This window comes from Coturnix japonica, chromosome 5 (genome assembly GCF_001577835.2).
Source record: "Coturnix japonica isolate 7356 chromosome 5, Coturnix japonica 2.1, whole genome shotgun sequence".
In the NCBI taxonomy this organism is placed as follows: Eukaryota; Metazoa; Chordata; class Aves; order Galliformes; family Phasianidae; genus Coturnix; species Coturnix japonica.
The window spans coordinates 6,553,229-6,570,024 of record NC_029520.1 but is presented as its reverse complement, the minus strand read 5'-3'; the positions used below and the strand labels follow the sequence as shown (position 1 = coordinate 6,570,024).

At 37.9% G+C, this 16,796-nt stretch overlaps 1 protein-coding gene across 6 annotated transcripts in view; it reads right to left on the bottom strand.

Annotated features, from left to right (window-relative positions):
• The window catches only part of SHANK2 (SH3 and multiple ankyrin repeat domains 2), a 325,477-nt gene that overhangs the window by 287,175 nt on the left and 21,506 nt on the right, over window positions 1-16,796 (bottom strand). For all 6 annotated transcript variants that reach the window (XM_032444759.1, XM_032444760.1, XM_032444761.1 and 3 more), the window contains exons 3-4: window positions 15,148-15,215; window positions 281-500 (exon numbers count right to left, since the gene is read on the bottom strand). In XM_032444759.1, coding sequence (XP_032300650.1) covers window positions 281-500; window positions 15,148-15,161 — 234 coding nt within the window. In that variant the 5' untranslated portion in view covers window positions 15,162-15,215. The remainder of the gene's footprint in view (window positions 1-280; window positions 501-15,147; window positions 15,216-16,796) is intronic.

The window sequence follows — 16,796 nt, the reverse complement described above, 5'->3', positions numbered from 1 at the left end:
TCCTTACTCTACTCAGTCAAATGCCTCTGAATGCAGATCAGACAAGTACTTCGCTTCACAACTTACATCGTTAATATGCTAAATACATTCTCTTGCTTGATGCCTTTAGTCTGGGCAATCAGTTGGACACACTAATGGGGCAAAAAAATTGGACACAAAAGCAAACAGGACATATATTTTGACTTAGCTGTAAGAAACCAACACAGACCTACTGTGGACTGAAACCAGCAACGTTAATCATTTCTAAACTTTTAATAAATGGTAAAGAAATATCCCTTACCGTTTGCTGTAGATCGGGTATTATAATTCGAATCACCAGAGTGTTGCTCTGACTGTCATCCATTCTGCTGCTTGGCTTTTCTGCAGTTGCTCTAATTGTGTCATAAATAGTTTCTTCTTTGGAACTGTCAGATTCAGACTCAACAGAATAGTCGGAATAGCTTTGTGCCATTTCATCTTCGCTTGATGTTGGGCTACGAGGCATGTTCAAGCTTTTTACTCTGCCAATACAAAGCAGAAGGATAAAAATATATAAATACCTAAGTCTTAAAAATCAATCAGCAACAGGTTTTCTTTGTTTTCCTGAAACTAACACAAATTTAACAGTGAAGTCATAGCTTTTACCTTATTTTATTTTCTCTTGTAATTTACAGGGGGTAGACAGCAGGTAATGGAAATAAATCTGGCTAACAATTTACTACAAAAGAGAAAGAAGGTCAGGAGTAGGAAAAGAGGAATGGAAAGAAAAGATGACCTTTCTTCCAGGCACACTTGGTCCTCCAAAAGACCTAAAGAATCCCAGCATCAGCAGCAGCTTCTCTGCTACACAGCAGTGTTGTAAACTGTACTTCCAGACTCCAAGTGTATTTCTCCCAGTGTATAAAGGACAGTTCAGGAAATTAATATATCTGCTAAACTTATATTATCATTGAAAATCAATGCTGAGAAACTGTAGGGATAAGGATTCACACAGTATTTTCAAACAGCAAAATCAACCAAAATAATGGAATACTACAGGGAGCTAGACAGAAAAAGACATTCCTTTGTGTTTTCTGGATCTATACTACCAAAATTTTTCTATTATACATACATAAATACAGAGCTTAGAAACATATTTTCATCTATGATATAGATTAAGGTAAAATAGCAGTAATACTTAATTCTAAAGTGATGATTTCTGCATTCAGATGTCAGTTGTTCAGGCCTCACAGTAAGAACATTTGCCTTCCAGAGATTTTCCAACTGCAGGAGCAAATGACAGTTTTTGCCCCAGAAATATAAAGCTTTGTGAGGAAATGTGTAATTATTACTCTGTGGAAAAATGAAGGAAAATTTATACTGGAAAAAAACAAACTGAAAGGTCACCATAAACTATGCAGTGTTTGGCAAACATATACTACTTCAGTTTTCAGAGGCCATAAAAATGTAAACATTATTTTCCATGCTTTCTCTGAGCAACCTTCCAAGAGAAATTCTCTGCTTTTTAATCAAGAAAGATCCGTAGCTGAAAGAAAAAAAATTCTAACCAATTCATCTGTTGGCCCACATTAAAGTGACATTAAAGCAGAAGTAAAACACAGAAATGCAGACTGGCTTTGCCATGTTTCTCACATGCCATGTGACTGTACCAAGATCTCTAAATGTATGCTTTGTACAATGGTCTATAGTCAGATCCCAAAAGTAAACATACACTCAAACAACAGCACAGCACTTGGCATCATTGTGTCTCATAATTCAGTTTGAGTCAACTGAGAATCACAATGAGATTACTCATTCCTCCTCAGCAACTGGTCATTTATACTGAAATGATTATAAAAGAAGCAGGAAAGGTGACCCTTCCAATTCAGCATTTTAAGGTGCCAATGTGTTGGCACCAGAGCTTGAACCACAGTGTGGGAAGTGGCAAAGCAGGCCTAAAGTTCAGTATCAAAGTCAAAAATTTCCACAGCACATCATACATCCACATCATCAAGTAATATTGTTATTTCTGGTACGGGACAACTTCAGTATTATTACCCTCAGCTATAATTACTAATGAAGACAAAAACAGTACATTCAAAAATAATTTGAAATCTTGCCAGTTCATAGCAGCCTAATGCAAGTCTCTATTTACAAACAAAAACCCTTGAGGGAGTATTTTATCTTTTTAACTGCTTCACTGAGCTGTAGATTAATGCTGTTTTCCAAGGCACCCTAAGTCAATAAAACGCATAAACATTTCAATGGCTGCTTTATTTATCTACCAATGCTGAATCATATGAAACAAAACTAAAGTAGTAGGTTGATACACAGTATTTAAGAACGCAAAAGGTAGAGGCCAGCATGTGACTTGACATGACCATCACATGTGTTTTGTCTCACCCTAAAGCCATCTAAGAACACAATATCTTCCAGAGCTATGGCTTCAACAGATCTGACAGAGTGCAGTAAACTGCAATTATATAGAATATAGAAATAAATAGATGAATTGTGAAAAAACTTCCCAAGGTTTTGGTAAGTGAATTTTTGTGTAAGAACTACCCAGAAATATCTCATTGTGGGATAACAAAGGGAAACTACCACCCTAAGAACCAGCTCCAAAGTACTATGCACTTAAGTTTAACAAAACTTGGAGAAAAATCAGCATGGTATAAATCACCAAATTTTCTGGTATAAGACAGAAAAAAAAAAAAGTACAAGAAACCTCACAAAGGATAATGAAAGACTGTGTTTACAAGAGTAAAGAGAGCAGAAGCAATATCCAACAGCTCAGTTAAGAAACAGATGATTTAAATGCTATTTTTAAGCAAGACCATCTGATCACTGGAGATGGTAAACTACTGGGGGCATGAACCCTGCCAGGACACAGAGACCAAGCATGCCTCTATAAATCCACAGACACTTTAGGGCAACTTGGTTTCTTGCTTCCTCATTTGAGTGGAAATAGGAAATGTGGCCATTCACTAACCAGTGGTGCTCACTATTACAGCACCCTCAGGGAAATTGTTATCAGAGCTGTTTCAGATTTTTCCCAGTGAGATTCCAAAGACTTCCCCAACTAAAACCATCAGCTAAGGATAAGTAAGGTACATTGCTTGGCTTAGCTATTCTTGTGCAGTAAAAGATAACGTGGCATCACAGGCTCCTAATTCTCAAAACTTATTGGTTCAACAGGAGGTCACATAGTTAATATGTAGATTAGTTTTCACTGATACAATTGTTTTGGCTCCTATAATTAAGTTGATGGCATTTGCCAGTGATATGATAAATAAGTGGCTGCTCACAGCATTTCTCTTGTGGGAGGAGAGCCTAGGGACATATAAAAGACTATACAAACAGCACACAGGTTATCAAAAGACAAGAATTTCGAGTCTCAGAACTCTGTGTATATGAATGCTGTGCTCCACTAAGTGCAAACTGATATAGCAAGAAAGAGCAAGAGAAGCATTTTTTTGGAGCCTTGTGGTTGGTAAGTATTCTATGGACAGAATATACAAATGCCTATCTTAAATTTTATGCTTAACTATGCTAAATATCATAAAATACATATTTACTACAGAGATTAGAACATATTTGATACGGACAAATATTTAGCGTGTTATCTTAAATAAACACAGAAGCACTCTAAGATCCTCAGTGCACATACCCACTACAAAATTATGTTCTAATATCTTCTGCTTAATGAAGGTTACATGCAATTTATTTGTCCTAAAAAGTAACAAGCAAGCCCTCCCATCTAGTTTCATAGTAGTAAACTGGAGCAGAACTATACAGAAAGACACAAAGACCTACATAGAAAGATGTCTCATATACAGTCCCCTCCTTAATGTATCAGCACCAAAAAATAAGATAAATGCAGGCATTTCTCCAGTTTGAATGGACAAAACCCCACTATTCCACAACTGAAGAGCACCCCAGACTGACAGCTCGGGGGCCAGTGTCTCTGCTCCCCTGGGGCATAACCCCCAGTCATCATTCCTGCAAAAGCTGCTCTCCCAAGCAGTGGCTTCCTGCTGCTGCTGCACACCCAGCTCAGCAGGCCCAGGTCTGCAACAAATCCATCCCCATGGCCCTGCAGAGAGCAGGACAGGGCAGCTGTAGTCTGTGCTCCCCTGCGTTTCTGCAGAGGGAAAGACTAGCATATGGTGAGACAGGATGAAACACATTCCTAACACTGAAGCCACATTTTCATGTGGAAATCACAATAAAGGATATTGAAGGATTCAGTGCTTCCTTCCCTGACCTGTGAGATTTTTGTTTTGCAGTTGTAAGAACAAAGACTAAAGTCGACCACAAATGCCCAATTCAGATGAATCAAATAGTTACTAGTTTTCCTTTCTCTCCAACATGGCTGGGCACACACATCAAATACCTTGCTCAAGGCCACCAAGGCAGATCTCTAAGCAAAGTTTCAAATTCAAGGGTCGTTGGCTCTCAGTCTCGATAAGAACAATCTATTTTTATATAAACATTCATTTGCACAATGGCAGCCCTGTTGCCTGCAGGGAGAAGCCCTCTAGGTTGCTATTGTCAGATGAGTTAAAAATGTACCTGTGGGAATATCCCAGAGACAGAGTCGTCATTGTTATGGGCTGAGTAATGCCATTAACCCAACTGTGAGAAAAGTTTACTGTTAGAGTAATAGCAACTGCTACAAAGAGGTATTTAATAATTAACTATGAAGAAAAAACTATTCAGAAAAGGGATTTCCACCAGCCTTCCAACTCCTAACAGACAGATTCTCAGGCTTTATTTGGGATTATATACATATTGGCTCAAGAAGCAGCTATCCAATCTACTAAATAAGAAGACCTAGCATTGCCTTTTCTAATTATATTAATATTAAAACCAAAATGCATTTCATCTGGAGACAGGGGTGCAATCAACCTCTGTACAGTTGCACAGAAAAGATTGTGGAGGAGACAGTCTGATTGGCAGACCAATTCCAATGGACAGTTTCCAAGATGATGGACTCAAACTCCACTTGGCACTGTTGCTTTAAAGCTGGCTTTAAGCAGCACTGCCCGGACTCCCATCCTCACACTCCTGGTCCCTCCACTGTGCCCCAACAGCTTTAATTGTTGTGCCAACACAAGCAATGGAGCAGAGCAAAGCACTGGTCCAGGTTAAAGAGCAGCTTTTTGTTTTGGGAGGTTAACTTCAGCATCCATCACTCTGGATCACTATGCAAATGTTTGAATAAGCAGCAGGAGGAAGATGGCAGAGGGCCAGAAGCAAATAGTCAGGGCATGAAAAGGGCAGAAAACACTTTTTTGCAAAAGCAGGATAAATGTTTGCTGGCATAAAATGAATCTGAGGCACCATGGCCTACGTGATGGCAAAGAAATCTACATAAACTGAGCAATTCAATCAATTACAAGAAATATGTATTGATTATCGGTATCAAAATATAACAACACAGAGTAAGTTAGCTTACTGAAATCCACTGATACAAAATCGATGCAGGAAAGTGCAAAAACCTTAAAAAATATATGCCTAGGTGAAGAGAAACAGAAGATACAGAAGGAACGCTAACCAGCTCTCAGTACAGACCCAGATGGATGAGGTCCTTGTAGTTTCCCCCCTTTCCCTACCCCACCAGACCAGAAGGGGGCTCTGGTGTTGATCCAACACCACACAGTGTTACGCTGGTTGGGGTACACTCCTGGGGGTCTGCTGCAGCAGAGCCAGACTTGTCTCCAAGGGAACACCTCCTCATCCGATCCTATTCAGAAGTTCAAACGTCACTTAGGAGACTGAAAATTAGGGGATGAGCAGATGCATGTATCAGGGCTCTAAGAAAATTAACCTATGAAGTCCTGCAATTCCCTCGATCTGTAAAATGGGACAAACAGTTCTTGATTCTTCTGTAAAGCAATTCTGTTATGTGAGAGAGAGCACTAGAAAAGCAAATCACGTGCCTGTAAATTAAAACAAAAAAAGAGAGAGAGAAAATCCCCCTTTATGGCATTACCTAAAAAATTCTGATCATACAATATTTTGCTACTTATATCCCCATAATTACAGTTTCGTTTCATTTTTTTTACACCATTCCTTCACTTAAATTTACCTTGGTTGCACTGACTGGTAATGCATTTTTTATCTCCCTGTTAAATAACTGAAACACCCATATAAATATTTTACAAGATGAGTGCTAAGTAATGTACCACATTGCCAAGCAAAATCCCTCTTTTACATTTCTCTGAAGCTGTTGTTTCTCAGCATGTTATCTCTTACACCAAAACCTAAATACAGAATTGGACTTAACACTGAAAATCAATGGCCACACTCACTCATTCCCAACAGCACTGCTAGGAGATTCCAGCTGTCCTGTCTTAGGGCTTACTTTTGTAGTCCTCATATTTCAATTCTAGGTGTGCTACACACAAGTTACAAATTGTTTTGCAAAAGGGATCAAGAGTTTTAAGAGAACTGAGTAAAGCAATCATTGGACCTGATCCTTAGTTCTAATGCAGGCTGTTGCCCCTTGGTGATGTATATTTGCACAGCATAGACTTGACAACAAGAGACTAAGTCCCATTAACTTCTGGTATTTCAAGTCCCAAATACCAAAATCATATGATTAAAGTGGGTCTCAAGATCAGTTTGCAAGAAGGTAAACTGTTCTTTTTGCAGATATACTTCTCCACTAGCATTCCTAACACATACAGTACCTACACACACAACCCATTTCTGCAAATACCATGTTGCTTTCTAAAGGTTTCTTAAATTTCCAAGTAGCTTTGGATGCATTCTCTTTTGTACAAAGATAGATTTATCGTTTGTCCTCCAACTGTTTCACTTAGTATTTCTTTTACTATTCAGAAGGTCAAAGTATTTTTACAGAAAGGCTCAACTTCAATCACAAAGATGCAAAAAGGGATTAGAGGAAGAACAGAAACAAAGTACACAGTGGACAAGTGATTTTATTGCCCTAAATAAGTAATGCTGGAAGGGTGGCAGGTGTGCAAAAGGCCTGAAAACATTTAAAGTAGAAAGAGCTTAACACTATTGGAAAAGAGAGTCCATTAGAAAATAGAGCCCATTAGAAAAAGAGGAGCAGTAAAATGGTTAGAAATCTTTCAACAACAAAAAAGCATATTACTAGGGAATGCACACCAAGTATTTACAAATGTTAACCACAGTGAAGTTTACAGCAAAGGCCAACTCCCACTGGCAATACAATATCTTAAGTGTCTTCTGCAGAGCACCTGCAAGGTTTCCTGTGCAATCCTATCTGACCTTTATTTAAAGGTCGCCCCTCCAGACAAGGAATTACATCCAGCCCCTCGAGTCCCAGAGCAGGTAGCTTCCAGGCTCTCTTTGTTTCTTTAACTGTTCTTCACACAAAAGCCTCTGGCTTTGTACATGTACTCGAACATCTATTTTCCAATGAATAGATGAACAAACAACATTCCTACTATGTCATTGTTTAAATACAGCTTGCAACATATGCTACAGTTTTCCAAGATGAAATCATAATGCTCTTTGAATGATGAAGTAATGGACTGGAACTTATAAAGCAATTTCACACCTTGCATGGGGAATCAATGTATGTAATCCTGCTGAAGTAACCAGAATACCTTTAAGAATGGCTGCACCAAGATTGCCTCCTATGCATAGTATTCATAAGAGAAAAAAACAAACAGGGAAAGTTATAAGAGCCAACATGAATCATGGAGGTCTATTCAGCTCTAGATCCAGTTAAGTATTTCTTCATAATATGACCACAGAAAAATAAATATTTACTTTTATCAAACACACTCATGTCATAGTACATAGAATCCAAAGTTGGATACTTAAGCAGCACAAAATGAAACAGTTTCCCACTCAGTTACTCAAAATGAGTACAGACTAAGTAAGTAATTATGAATTGTTCTCTTTAAGCAATATGCGAGCTTTAATTCTGAGTGGTTGTTATCTATTTATAAAAGATGGATATAATGCTTGCCTTGGTTTCTCCAGAAGTTTTAAAGAGGGGAAGGGCTTGTGGGGAAATCAGTTTTATCTTCTAACCTGTTTCCAGCCTCTGCTTGCACTTGACTATGTAAATATCACAACGATTATAGTAAGTTGGAAAGGAAAGAGCTTAAGAGAGTTTAACAAGACTTACAAAAGGAACTGGATAAAAATAAATAAATAAATAAATAAAGATCAAAGTTTGAGGAGTGCATTTGTTTTCTGGTGCATCTCCCTGGTGGATATAGCACCTTTATTGATATTTGTTTTCATTATATGCTTATCAATTTATCCACTGTAAAAACATTTCTGTGATAAAATTTAATAATGTTTGTATTTGAATTAACAGAGAATATCAGTTGCTAACCTGTTAGGTAGATTAGGTAGGTCCTGAGAGTAGAAAACACTCTCCCTCTCTCCCTACAAATGGGATAGTGCTTGGAGTTTGATAGGAACTTCCACCTGAATTTTCTTCTAGGATGTTCCTAATGAGGGTCTGCTATGTTGCTGTAATTTATTTGCTGTGTTCCGCCAAATAGTCTTGTTGTTTACATTATTTGCAACAAATGTTACGAGTAAAGAACTAGTCAGCAATTCCGTAACAGCAAAGCTTCTAACAAATTCTCTCTTTTTCTCATAAAAGGATTGGTTATCTTTGCCAGAGAGATGTTTGAAAAAGAATCAATTACCCTTTTTTGTTGTCTTTGAGATTTTTCTTAGTTCCAACAAATTAGTTATTATTTCAGTTGTTTGCAAAACACCTCTGGAAGTCTGCAGAGCACTCTTCTCACCCCCTGCAGCAGTGGGTGAGAGGGTCCTTGCAATGTAGACCTCAAGCTTCCCAGAACCTGCATACCTGGGGCAGTCCCACGCCACAGTGCCCAGCAATTGGATATCTGGAAATATAGAGCTTTTGTTCCAAAAGCCCCCAAAAAACAAGTTGCAAAATGCAGGAAACCTCCACAATAAGTATGTATATTTTTCCCCTTCTTGTATATCTGCTGAACTAGAGCAGGTGAATTCAAGCTGATAAAGGCACAGAGCCTTTACACACATCCATCAGCTTTATTTGTAATTGGGTATCATTTGGATTCCTAAAACCAGGGTCCAGAAGCCTCAGATCAAGAGCAGCTGAACAAATGCAGCTGAGCGTCAGACTATTGCTTTTTCACCAGCATTGGGAAGTATACTGGCAAGAGCAATAGACAACATATTAGGCAAATAGGCTTCTAGCTCAATTGCTGTCTTGATTTCTGAATAGCTGACCAGAAAAAAAAGCCCTAGCCTCAAGATCACAAAATCAGCATGACAGAGAAAAAGGAAGAAAGGCAGAAGGAATCACCTTGTTGTTCTAGACTTAATTTCTTTTTCTAACTGAGAGAGAAACAATAAACACATGGTGACCCAGAAAGGATGCACACACCGTAGAACTAGGACAGGTGACCGGCTCAGACAGCCTCTAGTGTAAGCAAAGCCATGCGCTGCATCCTCACTATCTGCACTCATCTGTGTAAGTCTACAGCAAACATCCCCCCATCCTTGTGGCAGAATGGTCTCCAGATGATCTCACATTCCTCTCTTCTAATTGCAGAAAAAGCTACCTGAATTTTTCAAAGGAAATTTTGAAAGAGGAACTCAGCTGACCTTATTTGCATCTTGCCTTTTTTTTTTCCACTACAAAGAATATGTGGGGCTGTACCCTGCCCTCCAGCCTGTTCAAGCAAGTCTGAGTTCATTTTTTCTGATTGTGTATATAAGCAATAATGGCGATGGCAGTCTGGGGAAAAATATCTGCTTGCTCACAAAGGTTAAATGATCTGCAAGATGATCCAGGCAGCACAGAAATTCTGTAGAAGAACCGAGAATTAAATTATTCTCTTGACCTTTAAGATTTTGATCCAGCTCATAGTAGAGATAAGAAATTTTTAGCTAGTAATATTTAACCAAAATTTAGACTTCGAAGATACAATAGAACTAATGAAAACAACCAGTTTTCCTCAGTGACTTCCTGCAACTGTTGATCTGTCCACCGGAGGCAAAAAATAAAAGATTAATTCTTAGGCAAGAAAAAAAAAAATGAGATGAGATGCACATTTTTAAGTAGTATGCCAAAACAAGAAAACAAAAATACATATGTAGAATAATAACATTTTAAGAACACAGACAAATTCATAACAAATTATTTGAGCCTCCACAAACTAATTGCCAAGAGCATTTTGGAACTTCGCATTAAAAATGAAAACCATGTCAAAACAGGCTGGATAACTGCTTTCAGTACTTTGATTTGGAGTCTGCTCTACAATCTAAGACAGATACCATGAATGTCTCCAGCCAAGAACTACAAACTCTCCACATCAAAGTACCACAGTAGTTGAGCATCTCACATGTTTCTTTTTCTGAAGTGCTCTTCTTTCAACACAAAACCAAGATAAATATCAGCTTCCACAAACAGAATGAGGAGGATTCTATGCTGTGTCACAGAGTCATCCTGTCATTTGGTTTGGAAGGGCCGCTGGCGGTCTCTAGTCCAAACTCCTACCCAAAGTTGGCCCAGCTGTGAGATCTTCTCTGGCAGATCATGGTGTTTCTTGAACACCTCCAGGGTTGGAAATGGTGTGACCTCTATGAGCAACCTCTGCCCCTCACTGACTGTCCTCATGGAGAGAAAGATTTTCATTATACATCATAGAACTCGCTCCAACTTCTACCTGTTGTCTCCTGCTAAGCAGTGATGTACAATCTAGCTTTTCCACAGGCATAGGCCAGTTGATGCTAACTTCAAGTTTTGTGCCCACTCCCCTCAAGGAAAACTGTCTTTATACTACGACCATTTCAGTATAAATATTTCAACATCCCGAACATAAAATAAATCATGTATTTTGGTTTTAGCTAAAAGGTGAAGATTCTCTTTCACCTTAGTTTTATGTAAATATACAGCTAATGTATATTATCAAACATCTTGAAGCCTTTAGCATTTTTGCATTGTTAAAATTATGGGGCAAGAACAGAGAAAAGCATTTCTTCATTCTTTTTACTTGTCCATGACTAGTCAAATACTCCAAGCACCCTCAACCTTTCTCCACAGGAGAGGTGCTCCAGCCCTGTGATCATCTTAATGGCCCTTCTCTGGACCCACTCTGCTTTCTGAGGCAAAACACAATATTTTCTTCTGCATTTTGCCTTTAAACAGAGCTGTAATGGTTAATATCCAACCAGAAGATTAACCTACAAATGTGGCTTAGTTCTGCAATCCAAAAACTTCCTGCAAGTTAATATCTAAGCAATCACTTGCATTGCAATCAGTAGAGTCTCACACATTAGCATGCTGCAAAATATACTCATTTCTACAATTTTTTTTTAACTGTACAAATGCATGCTGGCTTTTAGATGTACTCTTGGTAGTATATTCCTTTCTTGTGCTTTTTAAGGGGACATCAAAGTAAAAATTATCATTGAACAGTTCAATCTATAATTTACAGCAGACACCCAAATAAATTTCAGTATCATCAAAAAGCTCTTGATTTGTTTACAACATTTACAGTGATTTCTTTACAGAGTATGATTTCCTCTTCTTTGTGTAGGTCTCTAATTTGCTCACAGGTAATGCACGTCCTAAAATGGGGTTTCTAGAGAACTAGAAATGCTTTAAATTAATTATTTCTAATTGACCATATTTTGTGTTGATTGTACTTCTGAAAGACCTGATTAAGTGAATTCATTACCATTTATAATTAAAGATAACATACTTTGAAGATTCCAGCCAGGAAAATTATCACAGCCTAATCAAGAAATGCAAACTGAATATAAAAGAACCTTAAAAGATCCTGACTGAACTACGGCATAAAATATTTCTAACAAACAACTATCTTGAATTCCAGACATACAAATGTCAGTTTCTGCCATGAGTAGGTAAATCATAGAAGTTACCTCTTAATGTTCCACAAACACTGAGCAGCTGACGGTGTAGGATATCACAGTCCTTTCAGTGGCCACTCACATGGAACTGCCCTTCTCCAGAAATGAGGAGCAGCAATGTTCAGGAATACAATGCTTGAAAGAACTCCTATTTCTCTATTAAACTTGAGGCTGGACCCTGATACACACACTTTATTCCACGCCTTTCTATTTTACTGTTCAAATAGTCCCACATGTATTGCTAATCTTAACAATTGCAGTGCAAAGCTCATTTCCTAACATTGCTGCTGAAGCTGTCAGAGGTACCTATTCCTCACCTCATTATAAAAGAACGACATCTAAGCAGCTCTGCTTACCATGTAAGGCAGCTGTGCAGGGAAGGAAATAATTAAGCCCATCATGTGAACTAAATCCTCCAGGACATACCCATTAATTAGATTTACTGAACCCCTCTCTACGCAAAAACGAAGGCAGCAGAGGCAGAGTGGAAAAGCCCTCCTCTTCAACATTAATATAAAGCCACGAGACCAGACATATTTTTCTCAATTCACTTTTTTAAAGGAAATGAGCATTAAAAAGAGATTTACCATTAGGTCTTATCTCTGCTTTGCATTCTCCCATGCAACCTCAAATTACAAGTGATCATATGCTTCTGTGGTACTGGAAACATATCAGAGGTTAATTCTTTTCTTATGTGCTTCTACCATTGCTTCAAAATTTAGGCATGCTCCTGGTCCCTCTCTCAGATCAAGACAGCCAGAAGCTCCTCTTTAATTTTATTTTAGGAGATTCCTGGATACCTGCTAACTTCCCACTCAACAGATAGGTAGTCAGATTCTGTTCTCCCTCATCACAAATCTGCAGTTATTCATACAACTGGAAGTTGATTTTCTCACCATTAAAGATTGCCTTCGATTGCAAAGAAGGGCTTGTTGGGCAACAGAGGTGCTTCAGCTGTCTCGGTAGGAGCAGGAAGGCAGGATGAGCCTCATACCACCTCCTTCTCCCATAAGACAGCTCCTACAGCAGCAGCATCTGGGGCACGAGGCTGCATCCCCTATCTTATAGCCAGGGCAAGACTTATTAATCAGACAGTCAGAAAGAGTGCACACAGAATGAAGGTGTGCTACATTGAAAAGAGCAGAATATGCTTATAATATAATAGAATCCCACAATCTTTGTATATTTTAGTAACAGATACTATATATATAATAACAATTAACCCAAAGACTGGTATGTGCAACAATACAAGACCTATAGTAATATTTTCAGGAAAGTCATGGAACTAGGATCTTCTAAGTTCCCCTTCACGAATCCAAGCACGTAAAGAACAGAGGAGTGTTTACAGCCCATGCCAAACATCACTGTCACTGTTGGCTCTCACAGTGAAACATCATGCTCAGTGATGAATGTCTGCTTTTCACATCTGCAGTGACTGTGACAGCAGTGAATGCAAATGGAAAAGAGTGACGTTAAAGAAAAAAAAAGATTGAAAAGGTAAGCAAAGGCCTCACCAGTCAGATCTGTATTTTGAGATGTGTTACTGTCTTTCCCATCATATGTGTATTTTAAAACGTATTTTTATCAAAGGTAGGTTTCAGTAACTGTTGTTTTTATGCTTCAGACTTGTAAGAATAATAATTCAGCCATATGCTGATATCTATTCCCACAAATATCTAGCAAAACTAAGCAATTATAAAATTGAGAAATTTGTTTTCCTATTCCTAGAAAATCATTCAAATATTTCCTCTCGCCCCCCCCCCCCATGGACTAATGACCAATTTGACATTTGAAAAACTCTTAGCCACAACTGGAATCTTGATGCCTTTCAGTCAATAATACGTAATTAGCCACATCAGCTCAACACAATGTTGAATGTGTACATATATATAAATCTAAGTTTCTGTACCTGTTTTTGTTCTGTTTCCCTTCTTTTCTCATCAGCATTGGTATTTATCTCTGGTGTTGTCAGTAGCCACAGACACAAATAGTCAGTGATTAAATGCCTGATAAGCTAGAAATGTTTTGTTCTGCTGTCCTTGAGGAATACAGCATTTTTATAAATATTTTTCTTTTTTCATTTCTACAGACTGCTCCCCTAAATTGAAATAGTGTCACCACTCATTTTATAGCAATCCCTTCCACTGTTTTTACATAATTTTAATATTTTCTTTCCCTTTCCAGTACTCAAACAAAGATATTGTTAGGACTGTCTATCAGTGTGAAACCACACTACTATCTTATCTCTGATCTGTGTTCATAGCGTGCATTAACAAAGACATCTGCAACAGCAATGTGAAAAAAGGCACCTTCACTTTATCACAAAGAAAATGAGTTTTTTAGTTTCCAGATCATACAGGCTTTACCAAAGAAAACATAATTCGAAATCACTGTACTTTTTGTTCTCGTTTTCTGAATTCTGAGTTGAAATTTTCTATTTATTTTGTAATGACTGGATGGTAAGCCAACACATTAGTTCCAGTTTAAGAAACTCTTTCTTATAGGAAGATAACAAGAAGTCTCTGGGTGCTGCCAAAATTTTTTAGATTGTGTTTATAAAGAATCAAAAAAAAAAAAAAAAAAAAAAAAGAGGAAAAATTATAAATGTGATAATAAAGAAGTAGAGCAAGTCCAGAAGTCAGTTTGAATAGAAAACACTGAAAATGCAACATTTAAATAAGGCAAAGAAAACACAAGGAATGTGTTTGCGCTGTGTTAGGAAAGGCTCTACACTGACTCCACGGTCCATCAGTTCTCACCTCATTCTACGATGAGGGTGCTACAGTACAAAAATCCTGAAATTCTTTACACAAATTTAACATAAATTGCAAAATTCACAATGAATCATAAAATCACAAGGTTGGAAAAGACCTACAAGATCATCTAGTCCAACTGTCCTCCCATTACCTTAGCTACAACAAACCACTAAACCATATCTTGTAGCTAATGAACTATAATGAACTCACCAAAAATTACATATGGAAAAAATGATGTTTTGCTACATCTAATACAAGAAGTATCATAATATTAGTCTACTTGCTTGCCCAGATTTAAAGCATATAGAGCAGAAGGAAGAATAGGGCTTCCAGAAGTAATGATGAAAGTTAACACACTCTCCCAACCTTCTTCACTATAGACTACTGTTAAGCTGCAAATCCTGCTCAGTTTTACCAATTCTGTAGCATTAAAATCTGAGAAAAAGTCTGAGAAATTTACTCTAGGAAAAGAAAAAAAGATGGAGAATTGAGACAGAACTTAAATAATTTCTTTATAAAATTATTTAGGCATGCTTACCTGTCAGCATACATAAGAGAGCAACTTTGTCAAGATCATCAGCATCTAGCTATTCTCATCTTTGATTCCTGGGGGAGAAAAAATAAGTAACAATCCACATAAGATACATAAGATTGACACATGAAGGAAGAAATCAGTGACCTAATAACTGTCCTCTATAAAATCTGTGAAACAGCTAATGCAGCATAAGGGGATATATCAGTCTCCAAAAAAAAAATAGGAAGGTATTTTATCACTTAGCCAATGTACTCATCATGCTGAAACATAGACATTTTGCTTAGCTTCACTAGGGAATAACCTGACTTAACTTCACTCACACCAGACCGCTTCTGGCAGCATAAAACCAGTACTAAGACAAAAAGAGACCCTCTTGGTTATCAACAGACATTTCAGGCTGGATATGACAGAAGATGGAAGATGCTTCTCTGCTGTTTCCCAAGGACACCTTATTCAAGCATTGCTGGTGTACAAAGTATCCCAGATGTGCATTTGCAGAACAATCCTAATTTGTTCAGCAAGATTCTAGTGTTTCACCCCCACCTCCCCAAGTCAAGCTGAGATCCAGAAATTAGCTCTGCTTCTTCAACCTCCACCAAAAGATTTACAAGTTCAGTAGATGTGCTGAGCATCACAGTCCACCCCCCACCACAATAAGGGACAGCCTAGAGCAGGCTAGCTGAGAAGCACTGAAGTGTATATGACTAGATTCATGGAGAACAGTTCATGCAAAAGAAAGTTTTGCCTCTCATTTATTTCTTACTTTTATAGATATAAGTGAAAGGGAAAATCTAGCCTTTTGCATTGATAAAGTAAGTTTGACAAGAATTTTTTTGTTACCCTCTCTCTGGTAGCATACTCTGGTGTATAGTACTGGATCAAACAATAATACTGGATTACACTACATACTGAATTACATTCTTACATTTAACCACTTTAAGAAGTCCAAATAGGCACCTATTATACACAAGAGAAGTGTAAGCTAGTCATGCAGTTCCAGAATAAAGAACACAACTGTGAGTAAAACCAGAACCTCTCAGAGATAATCTGTTAAAATTTTTACATAACATATATGGATTGTGTCTTATATACATAACATATATAGACTGTGTCGTCTTAACAAGACTGGGTGATGTTTCATAGTGGATAGACACCACTGTTGGAAAAGTGAGCAACTGTCCTGTCTTCTGTTCCTGCAAAATACCTCTTAATCTGCAGACCAAAAGGACCAAGCTCCCTCTGTGTCCTAATCTTCCTCCCCTCAAGCCCATGACTGGCAAAGCTGAAGTTTCTCTTTATCCTCTCAGAGTCTCCAGTGCATCCCTATAAAATTTCCTGTGCCATGAAAACCAAAGTTATTCTTGCATCTCCAGCACTTTGTACTGCAATAGGATTCTCTTCCATCTGTCACCTTCATGCCTGGCTGGGCAAGGGAGAGAAATAGGATGGGCATCTGCTAGCCTCATGTCTTTCCTTCCATTAAACACTAATGGGAGCATCTCCTACATCTAATCACCAATTTTTATAGCATTTGTAGGAATGTAAGAGCTAAGGAGATTTCTGATCCTTTAAAAAATGTAGTTGAAGTTAAACAACAAAGGTCTTTGGAAAATAGAAGGTGAGGGATACAGAGGGAAGAAAAGACTTGCATT